At 28.7% G+C, this 14,609-nt stretch overlaps 1 protein-coding gene across 2 annotated transcripts in view; it reads left to right on the top strand.

Moving 5' to 3' along the window:
- The window catches only part of LOC106678167 (zinc finger protein 493), an 18,063-nt gene extending 7,092 nt beyond the window's left edge, over positions 1 to 10,971 (top strand). Inside the window, exons 2-7 of one of the 2 annotated variants that reach the window (XM_014416534.2) lie at positions 2,469 to 2,531; positions 2,632 to 2,673; positions 5,214 to 5,285; positions 6,666 to 6,713; positions 6,780 to 6,836; positions 8,233 to 10,971. In XM_014416534.2, coding sequence (XP_014272020.1) covers positions 2,469 to 2,531; positions 2,632 to 2,673; positions 5,214 to 5,285; positions 6,666 to 6,713; positions 6,780 to 6,836; positions 8,233 to 10,400 — 2,450 coding nt within the window. In that variant the 3' untranslated portion in view covers positions 10,401 to 10,971. The remainder of the gene's footprint in view (positions 1 to 2,468; positions 2,532 to 2,631; positions 2,674 to 5,213; positions 5,286 to 6,665; positions 6,714 to 6,779; positions 6,837 to 8,232) is intronic. The other variant, XM_014416535.2, reaches the window with a different exon arrangement.
- The last annotated feature ends 3,638 nt before the right edge of the window (positions 10,972 to 14,609 follow it).

The following is a 14,609-nucleotide window of genomic DNA, read 5'->3' on the forward strand; positions in this document are numbered from 1 at the left end:
GATTTGATGGCATTTATATTTAGAACTTTATAATATCTGCATCCTGCTGTATGAGTATTCCGAATTCTGGCAATTTTTTAAGCCCCACAAAAAAATAAATAAATAAATATTACTGTATTATCTCTGTAATATATACAAGGTTTTTTCGGGATTACTGTGTAATATTTTATTTTACGTAGATACCCACCGACCGTCCCTAACAATGACAAACGACTCCTCACCAAAAGTATTTTTATCCAATTAGAAACTTTTTCCGTAAATCTAAAAACTGACTAAAAAAACTTATCCTTGGCCTATTGTGGAATACTAAGTTTATTGAAACGTTCAAAACGTTATTATCTATCCCCAATTTTTATCTAATTGTAAGTAAATTTATTATTATTATTTATTTTTATTTTATTTCAATTATTATTTATTTATTAATTTTATTTTTTAAAACTCTTTATATTATTAAATATTTACGATATTTTGCGTCTTAATCTAGGATGTTCAGCAAATACACCCCTGCTACTTTCTACACTTCATAAAAAACCGTTTCGTATTGAACAAAAATGATTTTTTTAAGGCCACCATTAACAATTTGAAAAAAAAAAAAAGATTAAATAATTATAAATAAACATTGAAGAATCTAATTTTTGTAGGTTAATAATTTTGAATTCCATTGCACCTCTCTGGAAGCTTACAGTTCTCTATTTCTATAAATCGAGAAAATATATCGACCATTCTCTTATAGTATTTTTCTCCATACTTTTTTATATTAATAACAGTTTCTTTCAACTTTTGTTTTCAACTAAATTTTTATTTTATGGCACTGGGAACAAAATAACATTTGCAAGACAAATTGTAGATCCTGCAAAATGGAATCCAGAAATATGAATCAAATAAAGAGACTCATCCAGATCAATGATATTTTCCCAGAATTTCCCTTCTAAAATGTCAATGTTAAAGAAAGTCATGGTTAATAGGAATATGTTGAATAACTCTATATTTATGAATCAGAACATAAACGAACATAATTTAGGAACACATTTTCAAAGGAACAAAGTTGTTTAATTAAAGATAAAGAATTACAGAAAAAAAGACAAAACGAAAAGGAAAATGTATATGAGACCTAATAGGGGACATAAAGTCGTGTATTCCTACATATTTCATGAAAGTATATCAAATTTTTTGAGGTTGTTTAGTTCTCAAACTAGGTAAAAATCAAGAAACAATTAAATTAAAATAATTATTCCTTGCTGAGCTAAGACCAACAATAAAGTCACAGCTATTTTTTTTATCACTTCACTCAACATTGACAACAAACCCAAAGGAAAATCATAGATAAATTTGATGAGAGAAAAATATAAGTAACTAAAGCAACCAATTACAAAATTTTCCTACCAATGTTTCCCTCCCTCTCACGTGTAGAATGGGAACAGACAATAATTTAGAAAATATTTCGGAACAAACATATTTTCGCTTTTCCCACACCGCACTTTTTTTTAATAAGGAAATAATTACTTTTATTTGTTTCAGAACAAATTTAAAAACGTGGAATCATCAATCGATTCGTTATTTAAAATCGGTCATACTATCGATTGTAAAATCTCGAAGTCACGTTCATTACCCCGAGGAAAACCAGATTAATAATAATATGATAATTAATAATAGTATGATCTCTTTTATATAGAGATTTTGATACATAATTAAAAATAGAAAGCGCAAAAATTAATTAATTTGAGTTCAGAAATATTTATGCTTTTTGAGGGATAAAAAGAAAGCGATAAGTCCGTTATATCTTCACCAAGTATTTATAAAGGATAGCAAAATAAAGCTTTTCAGAAAAGGACTCATTTATGTTTTTTTAAACAGGACTTTATTGATATCTATGTAAAACCTCTGTTCACTAAAAACTGTATTTATGAATATTCCTAAGGCACACCTTACAAAAGGTTTCCTTTAAAAGCATTCCTTTAGCTTCTTTTAACACAATTATCGTTTTAGAAAACGTTCCTCTACGTTACCACTTGTTTAGGAAGCAATAGTTAATAAGGAATTGCTTTAAACAAAAGGAGAGTTCATAAAACGAAAATTTATTCTTTCGTTAAAAGTTCTCAAATATGATCCTAAAAAACATTAATAACACTGTTTACGCTGTTCACATTAATACGCGCTGTATTCACTGTTCATTTTAATAATGACAATTTATTTACGACCGGAAAAATTTATATCTTGATCTTCTGGTTATTATAATGAACCATAACACAAGTACAATATTGCTTTTTCTCATTCAGTGCTTTTCAATATTGAGTTACCAAACTGCACCCTGAATCTCTTCAATATATCCATAAATTGAAAATATTTTCTTCAAAATTTTATTGTTGTGATTTTTATGATGATTAAATGTAAAATTCTTATAATTTAATGTGTTTGTGTTTTTTCTTTAAAAAAAAAAATCTTGTTCATTTTAATTCCTTGCCTTTTAGATGGATTATCCAACACACTAGGCATTTGTGTCAAGCAAGAAGTTATAGAAGACTCCGAAGAAGGTACCTTATACTCCTATTTTTTATTTTAACACAACATACTTCTCATAAACAATGAATAAATTATATATTTTTCTTTACCAATAATTATTTTCTTTTTCAGAATGTGATAGTACATCTCCCGAGAGCGATCCACTTCCAAGCGGTTAGTTGCTCTTGATTTACTTTTAAACAGTTTACTATGATGTATTACTCTGTGTATGGGAGTGGGTATCACATTTTCTGTTTCACTGCCTTGAGTCAGCCCTGTGGGTTTGGGTGGGTCCATCTAGCCTCATAAGGTGAGTACCCTTAATTGGGTATAAATCTAGTGGTTGAGCGTGATTCTGATCAAATCACCTCCTTGCACAAACGTTGGCCTAGTAACAGTACTTCCTTACAAAGTACTGAACCCTTAACCCTTAACCCCTAGTGGTACAGATTCAATTTTAATTTAATTAATTTGTGTACTGCAACGATTAAGAAATGACTATTCATACCATGATTTGTTATTTAGTTGTATTTCTTGGAAAGCAGGTTTTGATTATAATTAATCAGCTTAATTCTAGAGATTTTAATCATGTCCTGTTGTGTAGATCATCCATGTAATTGTTGGTGGGGAAAATTAGGTATGTCTAGAACAGGTGTTTCTGGCCGTCATGGATCTGTCCTTTTTTATATTTTTATTGTTACTACATATTTTTTAATACATCAATGTTTATTAAATCTTATGTGGAAACTAGTTTTCTTTTTCTTTTCCAAACATTTCTAATTGTCCAAAGAAAGGGGACAGAGTCATAGCTTCTTTCTTATTTATTTATTTTCTTCATAAATAAAATATTAATTGTTTGTTTGAGAATTGAATTCTAGTTAAATTGTTTAAGAGAGTATCCTAAATTTCTTGTTGCGTGAGTACATATACATTTCTAAAATCTTACTCTCGAAACTGCTCCATGCTTATGGTCAAACAATAGGGACAACATGTTGGCTAAACAAAGTAGTCCTCATGGTGCCTGAGTTATCAAATATTGACATCCATTATTATCACTGTCATACTTCTGGATACATAATTTTTTTTGTATTGAAAAAGAATTTTTTTCACCATTTGTTGAAATGATTGAAACTTTTTTCAACTAAATATATTATTGCATAATAGTACTTACGTTCTATTTCTAGAATTATATTAAAGTTAGCCTATTATTTGAGTGTAGGCTGTAATCACAACTGACTTTGTTCATATGGCCCTTGAGTATTCACTAAATGGAAACTCCTGGTCTGTAACATTATGTAGTTCTTTGGTTCTGAATGATCAAATAGTTTGAGAAAAAAATTTAAAATCTTTTCAGTTTCCCTTATATCTAGAATTATTATATGTTTAAGGATTTATAGTGGGTAGAGTATGCTTTCTGTTATTTATCTGAAGACTTATGTACTCGTTTGGAAAATAAATCTTCTACAATTTCAAATAAAAATTCTATCTATATTTTTGCCTTATTTTATTCTCTAATAGGAAATTATTAACTTTGGAATGTAGTTAATTTGTATGTACCCAAGATAAATAGTGAGGGCGCTGACTCATGTAATTCGCAGATTTTTTTTTTTTTTTTTTTTGTGAAACATTGAGTATTGGGATATTTCATTTATTTAATATAAGTAGATGTATTGTAGATCAAATATAATTTTAAAGAATAATAACAGAAATAAAATTATAATTAGTGAACAAGCAATGCAAAAAGTATCAAATTGTTGATTGAACTACCCCGTGAAAAAAGTAAAATATTATTTAAAATATAACAGTATTTATTTAGGTAACATAATATATTTTCAGGGTGTACAGATTTTCTTTCATTTATTTTTTTATGAAACAATAATCTTTGTAATCTATTACCAAGTTAAATCTTCCTTTGGTGTAACCCCTATTTTCTCTCATACTTTTACCTAGATAATGTGTTCGATATTGGCCCCTAATATGGTAGGGAGGGCTACCATTTACCAGTCTTGTGTATTGTTTTCTTTTTTTCATTATTCAATATTTTCTTTCTGTCATTTTTAGATTTATTTCTATCTCATTATATTAATTTTTTAGTTGCTAAAACTACACTAATATTTATATAGTCATATAAATATTTATATAGTCATTTTTAGCTTTTGAAAATAACTGATAGTGTTCCAACTGTTAAACAGTTGGAAAAACTTGAGACATATAATTCCTAAACGGGCAAAGTCCAGTTTTATATTATTATTTTTTCAATTAAGAATTTTGGTATAAAATTATCGTGATGTAAAGGAGTTTATTTCAAAACAAGTACATAATATGTGAATTTGTTATTCTGAAAAATAAGTACAAAAAAAAAAAATTAAAAAATTGCTGATAGATTTGGCTTTTTGTAGAATTTTACTTCTCATTTTTGCTTTATAATAAAATTTAATTATATATTATATATTTGTGTGTGTAGATTAATTACTTTGGAAATCATCACTATGAATCATTTATTTTCTGGGCAATAAAAAATGGATATTTGGTTCACTACTCATTTTGCCCTCTTTGATTTATAATATGTCACCACTAAGAATAATATCCCAGATTGAGAACATCTGTTTTACAAAATTAAGGATCAAAAAGAAAATTATTGATTAAAATGGCTGTTAATATATTTTACTGTTAATTTCATAATTATTGTATCTAATGTTTACATTCTATTGCAGCTAATGACTTTGATCACGATAGAATAAAAATGGAAATAAAGCAAGAATCTGATAACAGTGCTTTAACATCTAGTAAGTATGATGATAACAACCATGATTACAGATATTTAATGTTTAGGTATACTGTCAAGATTTTACATAAATTGAGGTCTTTGACAATTGATGCTTATTTTTTATAATTGGCTTTTTTATATCACCCAAGTAGATGTGGTTTTGCAAGTTTGTTTTTACTTTCACTGACATGGAATATATAGTAAGGGAAACTGATCAGAAGTACCACTTTATACAATAGATTTTTACATTTTTTTTTTTCAATTTTCTCGAAAACAGCTAACAATTTTGATTAAGCTCACCATATCAGTGTACAATCAAATGCTCTTTAATATGAGATAAGCCTTGTATTCTTTGAAATAGTTTAACAGGGCTTAAATTATGAATTTATAAAATATTTTCCTCCTAATTACCTTTAATTTTTTTTAAATTAAGAGTACTTATTGTTAGCAATAATAAACAACAAATAAATACAAAATATTAAAGAATTTGGTGAATAACTTAAGAAGAAAAAATAAGATAGGTTCCAATCAGAAAAAAACCGAGACCGCTCAATCTATCCTGATCGCATACATATGTATATGACTTTGTTATCACAATATGTATACGACCCATATATTTGATTAAACTGTTGTTTTCTGGGCAGAAACAAAATTGATAATTTTCTCTCCTTAAGAACCCTATAATATGAGTTTTTATATCAACAAAAAAATAAAAAAGTTTTGTTCCAAAATTTTACCTTCTCTTGTCTTAAAATTTTTTTCTGAAATTCATAAACACTAGTGATAACTTGAACACCAGTCCACCAACCTACTCAAATTCGGAAGACATAAGTAGGATGGTAAGTCAAAGTTCTGTGATACACACTCTGCACCAGATTTTTTCCTTTTTTTATCACAAGAGTAAATATCATAAATAAAAATACCTGAATCTTTTTCAGATAATCATAAGTAAGGTTATTTATTAGTGAAATATATCTAGAGAATAAGTAATATATTAGCAAACAGTATGTGAAAAAGTTGTGTTTAGCTTGATTCATGATAATTTGAATAAAATAAAATAATTTCCATTCTGTATTTTTTTTTCCAGTTATCCTAGCTTAATTTCAAATAATTTTATTTATTCATATAAATATTAATTATTATATTTAACCTCAGTTTAAATTTTAAATTGATCCCTATAAAATTACTAAACTAGTTATGTTGCAAAAAGTTGAATTAAAGTTAGTTTAATTAAGTTTCACACTGTAGGTGTGAAAAAAAAAATTAAATAAATAAAACTAAAATTATACGTATAAAAATGTATCAGTACAAGCATCAATAATTTTATCAAGTGTGCTGTGTTGTTTATTATAGTATTTTTATGCCACCATTATTTTTTATTTCTTTATGAACTTTATAGATCTTTCAGAAGAGTGCTTATTGCTAGAGGAACCAGAGGAGCCAAATGGTTAGTTAACTATCTAACTTCAGCTGTAATTGTGTGTTTCAGTGTCTTTAAATGTTGTATTTTTAGTTGTAGTTAAACCAGAGCACACCTTATTTGTCGAGAGTAATCTACTTTTGGATAATGGTAAAAACTTTTATAATTTCTTTATCAGTAGTCATAACTCATTAGGTGTTTTTGTCTTGTCCATATAATCACTTTTTTTTTTAGTAATTATTTATTGACACCTTATAACTATTTAAAGAAAAACAATTTTTATTTATTTAAATATATTATTGTATTAAAAAAAAAACAAAAAAACTATAAATATGCTGAAGAATATATAAACGTATTGAAAAAGAAATGTAGTAACTATTTGTATTGTTTTAATTAGAAAAACTACAATTATTGTGTTGTTTTTTAAGGTTTATAGGATCATTTTATTTTTTGGGGTTAGGGTTACTTGGTCCCTTTAAAGCATTAATTGGACCCATGTACAAAAGGTTTTAAGCTACAACTAGGCCTCTCATGGAAATATAGAACAAGTACCTCAAAATATTATTAAAAACGAATTGAGAAGTAATATAATACCATAAAATTGAATTATGAATAATATATTGCAAAATTTTATACATATATATTTATATTTTTTTGTTGTGGGAGCGGTAGGTGTTACCTTTAGGTTTGTTAAGCCTATTTATTTATTAAAAAGCATTTTTAATTTAAATTTTACCTTAATTAAAACTGGAGGAAGATATGTTAGCAAAGGATTTAGATGTTTTTGTATTAGTTTTTATCATTTTTATTTCAGAATTTAAAGACAACCCTAGATGCTGTTTAAGTCATTTAATCAACTGTGGATGGTCTATTTGAATCCTCTTTTCAAAATCTTGTTTTTGTTTATTGCAACTTACTGTGGGTACTCATAAAGAACTTTGTAGCATGTGAATTTTTGTAAATTGCTGTTTTTTGAATTTGATAAATATTGGTTTAATGTTCAGATTTTTAATTATTTGCACCAGTTAGATTATATTTGATTGTAATTGTAGACCACAATAACAATTTCAGTACTTCTTAAGGTTACGATTACCAATTATGGTTACTGCTGTGCACATAACACCTTAAAAATTAATTATCAGAAGTATTACGTTTTTTTAATATGTTCATAAACACTTTTAAAATTGTTTGTTGAATGTAAAATTAATGTTATACTGATCAATGATGTAAGCCATGATTATTTAGAATATACTTTTTTTAAAAATTTCTTTTACCTATTTACTGCACTTAAAACAATTATAAATTTGTACTATGATAATATTTCATTGAAATGAACAGTATTAGTAGTGAAATAAACTTAAAAATTAAATAATAAGATTTTGAGGGAGACCAATTTAGTTTCATAAAAGTTTATATTACTATTGTTTTATTTGATGATTTCATGTGTTTCATTAGATAAGTGTTTAAAATGTTATTTTTTGTATTTTGTTTATTTATTTTTAATGCAAATTGAATTTTATTTTCATATATTTTATTTTTGTTCTAGGTAAAAAGTATTCATGCTTCCACTGTGGTAGAAGATTTAAAAACTTTTATTCCTTTAAAGCTCACATAAAAGTATTACATTTACGTAAAAATTCTGGAAAAGTTGGTGTATTTAAATGCCCCCATTGCAAGTATATCTCTTCCTTCAAGGGTAATTTGAAGACTCATATATTGGGACAACATAAAAAGAAGAAACCTTATAAATGTCCTCATTGTGATTATAGAGTTGTACATGCAGCAAATTTAAAGACACACATAATGGCACATCATACCAAACAAAAACCATTTCACTGTCCATATTGTGATTATAAATGTGTTCAAACAGGGAATTTAAAAATCCATATAATGGCTCACCACATGCATGTAAAACCATATCAATGCCCTCATTGCGAGTATAGGACTGCTCAGTCAGGAAATCTAAAAACGCATATTATGGTACATCACACAAAAGAAAAACCGCATAAATGCCCTCATTGTGAATATAGAGCCCGACAGATTGTACAAATTAAGACACATGTTATGTCACACCATACAAAGGAAAAGCCTCATCAATGTCCTCATTGTGAATATGGTGCTGTCCAACCTGGCAATTTACGGACTCACATTATGATCCATCATACTAAAGAAAAACCTCACCAGTGCCCTCATTGTGAATATAGAGCTGTGCAACTAGTTCAGATCAAAACTCACATAATGACACATCACACTAATGAGAGGCCCTATCAGTGTTCACATTGTGAGTATAAAAGTGCTATAGCTGGCAATTTGAAAACTCATATCATTGCTCATCACTCCAAAGAGAAACCTTTTCGTTGTACTGATTGTGAATATAGTTCTGCCTACAGGGCAAACTTGAAAACTCATATTATGGTTCACCATACAAAAGAAAAGCCCCACAAATGCCCACATTGTGAATATTCTACTGTTTTACCTGGAAACTTAAAAACGCATATTATTGTTCATCATACAAATGAAAAGCCGCATGTCTGCCCATACTGTGAATATTGCGCTGCTCTGGCAGTGCAGTTAAAAAATCACATTCGAATCCATCACACCCTTGAAAAACCTCACCAATGTCCACATTGCCAATACACTGCAGCTCATGCTATCAATTTAAAAACACATATTATGGCACTTCATACCAAAGAAAAGCCACACAAATGTCCGCATTGTGAATACAGAGCTGTTCAAGTTGGCAATCTTAAATTTCACATAATGTCCCATCATACGAAAGAAAAGCCCTACAAATGTCCTCAGTGTGAATATAGTACTGCACACACCGGTAACTTAAAGACTCACATACTGGTTCATCATACAAAGGAAAAACCACACCAATGCCCCTACTGCGATTATAAAGCTGCCCAAATTGTACAAGTTAAAACACATATTATGTCACATCATACAATGGAGAAGCCAAATCATTGTCCCCATTGTGATTATAGATCTGTACAGCCTGGCAATTTAAAAACTCATATAATGGTACATCATACAAAAGAAAAGCCTTTACAGTGCTCTCAATGTGAATACAGAACAGTCCAACCTGGTAATTTACGAACACACATCATGGTTCATCACACAAAAGAGAAACCTCATCAATGTCCACATTGTGAATATAAAGCTGTTCAACCTGGCAATTTAAAAACTCACATTATGTCTCAGCATACTAAAGAGAAGCCTTTTCAATGTCCCTTTTGCGATTACAAAGCTGTTCAGTCTGCACAAGTGAAAACTCACATTATGGCTCATCATACTCATGAAAAGCCTCACCAATGCCCTCACTGTGAATACAGGGCTGTTCAGTTAGTCCAAGTCAAAACACATATAATGACCCATCACACTCACGAGAAACCCCAGAAATGTCCTCATTGTGATTATAAATGCGTTCAAGCTGGTAATTTGAAAACACACATCATGGCTCACCATACTAAAGAGAAGCCATTTCAATGCCCTTATTGTGAGTTCAGGGCCATACAGAGTGGGAATCTGAGGCTACACATCATGGCCCTTCATACGAAAGAGAAACCTCACCAATGTCCACATTGTGATTATCGAACTGTTCAGAGTGGTAATATGAAAAAACATATTACTAATTACCATAGTAAAAATGATGAGATTCCTAATTATGTATTGAGGAGTTTGGATCAGGATGTAGAAAAAGTCGAAACTTAAAAAAACTAATTTAATTTTATAATCCATGGGTGGTCATATTTTATTTGTTTAAATTGTTAGTTTTCCTATGCATTGTGTATCGAATAAGCATAGTTTGGAAAATTTGAATTTTTATTAATATAGTTAAATCATCTTTTCTAAAGGCTGTTAGGAATGTCTGTGATTTTTCATATTTTATTTATAAATGAGCAAATTTATTTTCATTTGGTAGGTAATGCATACGGCATAATAAATTATGCAGTACAATGGAATAAGTCATTGTGATTTTCGGATGGTGTATGTTACCATTACTCTATTAATAGTGTTTAGTTGGCTGTAGGTCTGCTATTGCATTGTTTATAAACTTTTAAAAGTAAATGCGGATTAGAGGAGTAGTCCAATAACTTTTAATTTGATCTAAGAGGGTAATTATTGTTTGATTAGATAACTAACTAGAAAATTTTTTTGAAAACCTAACATCAGGTTTTGAATGTGTGCTATATATTGAAAATTATTGGCACGTAAAACATAAATATGTCAATTTTAAATTATTTGACAATGATAATAGTTAAATAAAGTATGTTTAAATTTATGGTTATATTAATTTTTGTATCCATTGATAGTTTAATACCATAGCTTAGTATGTGTTAGTCTCTTAATCAAAGATAAATTTTAAATACTTTTGGATTAAGTACAACTCGTTATCAACATGTTTGCTTTGAATAATCTTCATCATTGCTTAAGTATCATCATAATACTATTAAGTATCAATTATTTTATTTCTTAGTCATGTTAGAAAATAGTATTGAAAATGCAATGAACCAATGTTGCTGCAACTTAAAAATAAGTCAATATTCAAACTTGGGAACAAATCTTACTCCAAAATTGTTTAAACTGATTATTCTTATAATATTTATTTATTTATTTATTTTATTAACAAGAACAATTATCAGCAACTAAGAAGCCTAAGGAGGTAAAGTTATTCATTTGTATACATATAATTATGCAGTTAGAATAAAAATATTTCTGCGTGATAAAATATGAAATATATCTGGTTTCAAGATATGTTAAATTAACAATATTTAAAAAAAAAAACTTATTTGATAGCTTGTGAGTCTGAAATTAAGAGTTTCTTAATCCTCTACTCTCTTCATTGAAACCACTATTACGTTTTGCAATTTTATCTCCCTTGATCCCAGTGTGGTCCAAATCAGTAATGTACTTACGTAAGAGGATATTTCACTTTTTATCATTGTTTTGAACCTGAAAATATTTTTTCACTCTATACTGTTTAATCGTACACATTTTTTGTCAGTGATGCATAAAAAAATTATAAAATTAATGTTAACATTGCTTATAATAATAATAAATCCTCTATTTTTTCTCGGAATGCCTTTTTAGAATAATGCCAAAAAAAAATTTGATGGATTATAAAAAAATATTTGAAGAGAGTAGAGGATAAAAAAATATTAGGATATTAGGAGGTTAAAAAAATGTAATCAATAAAAATTAAATAATTTAATAATAAATAATAAAATAATAAAATTTAATAACAAAAATTAAATTGATAAAAAATATAAGGAGGATAAAAAGATATGGATTATAAAAAAATATTTGAAGAGAGTAAAGAATATAAGAAACTCTAAATTTCAGACTAACAAGCTATCAAATAAGATTTTTTTTAAATGTAGTTAATTTAACATATCTTGAATCCAGATACATTTTCATGCAGATATATTTCATATTTTAACATGCAAATAATAAAAAAAATGACAAATCATAACAAAGTAATTTTTAGGTCTTTAAGTAGAAAAAGTAAACTTATGATATTAATAACTTAGAGGAAAAAAATGATGCTTATTAAAAGTATAGATATTTACTGAATGAATACAGAAGTTTTTATAAAGTTCATATGTAAATATGGAATATCTATTTTAATTCTGTTGGAACTGCATAGCAAAGAAATAATGGAATAGGCAGGATTTGAAGGTGAGAGAGGAACTGGAGTGAAAGACTGAAGTAGGATTGGATTTCCACGTATAAGAGAGTCTGATAAGGAAGGATCTATCAAAAGCTGCTGTTCATTGGGCGTTGGTTTATAAGTTTGAAGCCCGGAGATAAATTATACAGGATTGGACAGAGTATTTGTATTTAAGGCGATCTTAGATGTACGATGGCAGAGGAAGGATGCGAAGAAATTGTTTCAGTGGTATATCGGAGACCTGTATTTTCCAGGAAAGGGTTTGGTCAAATGTGGTTCTAAGGTTTTAAGGTTAAGAAGTTTATGGGGTTAATATTTTGAAAGAGGTTAGGAATAGGAAGAACTATTTTAATTGAGCTGGTTGGAATCTATTACAGTGCCTTAGTTTTCTCCTCAAACAGCGGTATCTAAGCATAGTGATTTTTCTTACGCCGTCTTTTTGTAATTATGGCCGGTAATAGCTTGGAAGATGGGAAGGACAGGTATATTTGGAAATCATCTGAAATCATAAATATGGTATTTGGAGTGATGGGTGCGTAGGGACAGGTAATTTGGAACGATGGGTGCGTAGGGACAGGTAATTTGGAGTGATGGGTACGTAGGGACAGGTAATTTGGAGTGATGGTTAAGTAGGAACAGGTAATTTGGAGTGATGGGTACGTAGGTACATGTAATTTGGTGTGATGGGTACGTAGGGACAGGTAATTTTCGGCCGAGAGTCCCGTGAGGTAAAGTGGGCATTATCTGAAGGAAATTTTTATAGAACTTTTTTAATTCTTTATTGCATTGTCAATAAGGAAATGACGGTCTACCGGTCATATGCTAAATGGCTCCTGTTCTGAAGATAATATAAATTCATTTTTGAGTTCTCTGAAGTAAAACAAAATGGTATGTTATTCTCTTTCAGAAAATGGTTCAGATTTTACCTTGACTATACAAGGAATACAGTAAATGTCATTTAACAAATAAAAATTGAAGTATTTATGATGCACGCCTCCTGAAGTTTATTGCAGAAAAAACTAAAATATTGGCGCCCTTTTCATTCAGAGATCCTTATCTTTTTGAACTACCAACTACACTAAATAAACGTAATAGAACTTCATTAAGAGTAAAGTTGCTAAAGATTCCGAAATTCTAATTTTTTAAAATTACCTTCTTTTTTTAAAATGAAAAATCAGTGGTTATTGAATTTATTTATATTTTAGTCGTACAGAACGTCTATTAGCACTCAAATTCAAACTAGTTTAATAAATTAATTTGTAACGTTTATCTTCTTAGGGGTAGGAGTTTTCATGATATTTGCCAAAATAAATTCTCAAAATGTTGATTTCTATTTGTTCGGACAAACCTTTTGGTTTATGAAAAATGACATGTTTGGAACGAGATGTACATATGATGTTAGTACTCTAATTAAAACTAGTTGAATGTACTATAAAGTAGCTTATAACGTTTATCTTTGAAGTAATAGTAACTTTTATGATATTTGTCATAATAAATTCACTAAATGTTGATTTCTCGATAATTTGTTCAAATCTTTGGTTTATGAAACACTATTTCAGGGTCTATTAGATGTACAGATGTCAATTAGGGTTCATATTTAAGAAAATTTACTGTAATTTAAATAATAGTCTGTCTGCAAAGGATTTTAGTGCTGTAGGTAGTTTTAAGGATATGGATCCACAAATGAAAAGTTTAAGTTTTTCTGTAATAAAATAACCTTCATGGGGCATCCACCTTAAATACTTCAATATTTATTTTTTTTAATAACATTTACTGTATTCCTTTTATGATCTAGGTAAAAAATGCATTTTTTTAAATGTAAATAATGCACAATATATTTTTAATCAGGAGAAATCAAAAATAATTTTTTGTTTATCTTCATAACAGTTTGACTGGTGACTGGTGGACTATCATTTCTTTATTGGCAATAGAATAAAGATTAAAAAAAAAGTTCTATCAAATTTTTCATCAGATAATGTCCATTTTTTTCTCGCGGGGTCTCGGACTATTAGTACAAACGACTAATAAGATATCTGTCTCTACAGAGACGAACCCTGGACCACTACAGGAGAGTGGGTGTGTCTTGGAAGGAGTTTGGTCAGGTACGACTACATGCTGTTATCGATTAGAGAGGAAGGGTTTGGACCAGCCCATAGCAGTATTGGAAATAGAAAAAAATTATAGTTTGGCATGGAGGATGTTGTGGTCCAAGGTGGAGAAAAAAATATTGAAAAATAAACTACTTACTG

Source organism: Halyomorpha halys, unplaced genomic scaffold (genome assembly GCF_000696795.3).
Source record: "Halyomorpha halys isolate HHAL.00 unplaced genomic scaffold, Hhal_1.1 Scaffold126.1, whole genome shotgun sequence".
Classification (NCBI taxonomy): domain Eukaryota; kingdom Metazoa; phylum Arthropoda; class Insecta; order Hemiptera; family Pentatomidae; genus Halyomorpha; species Halyomorpha halys.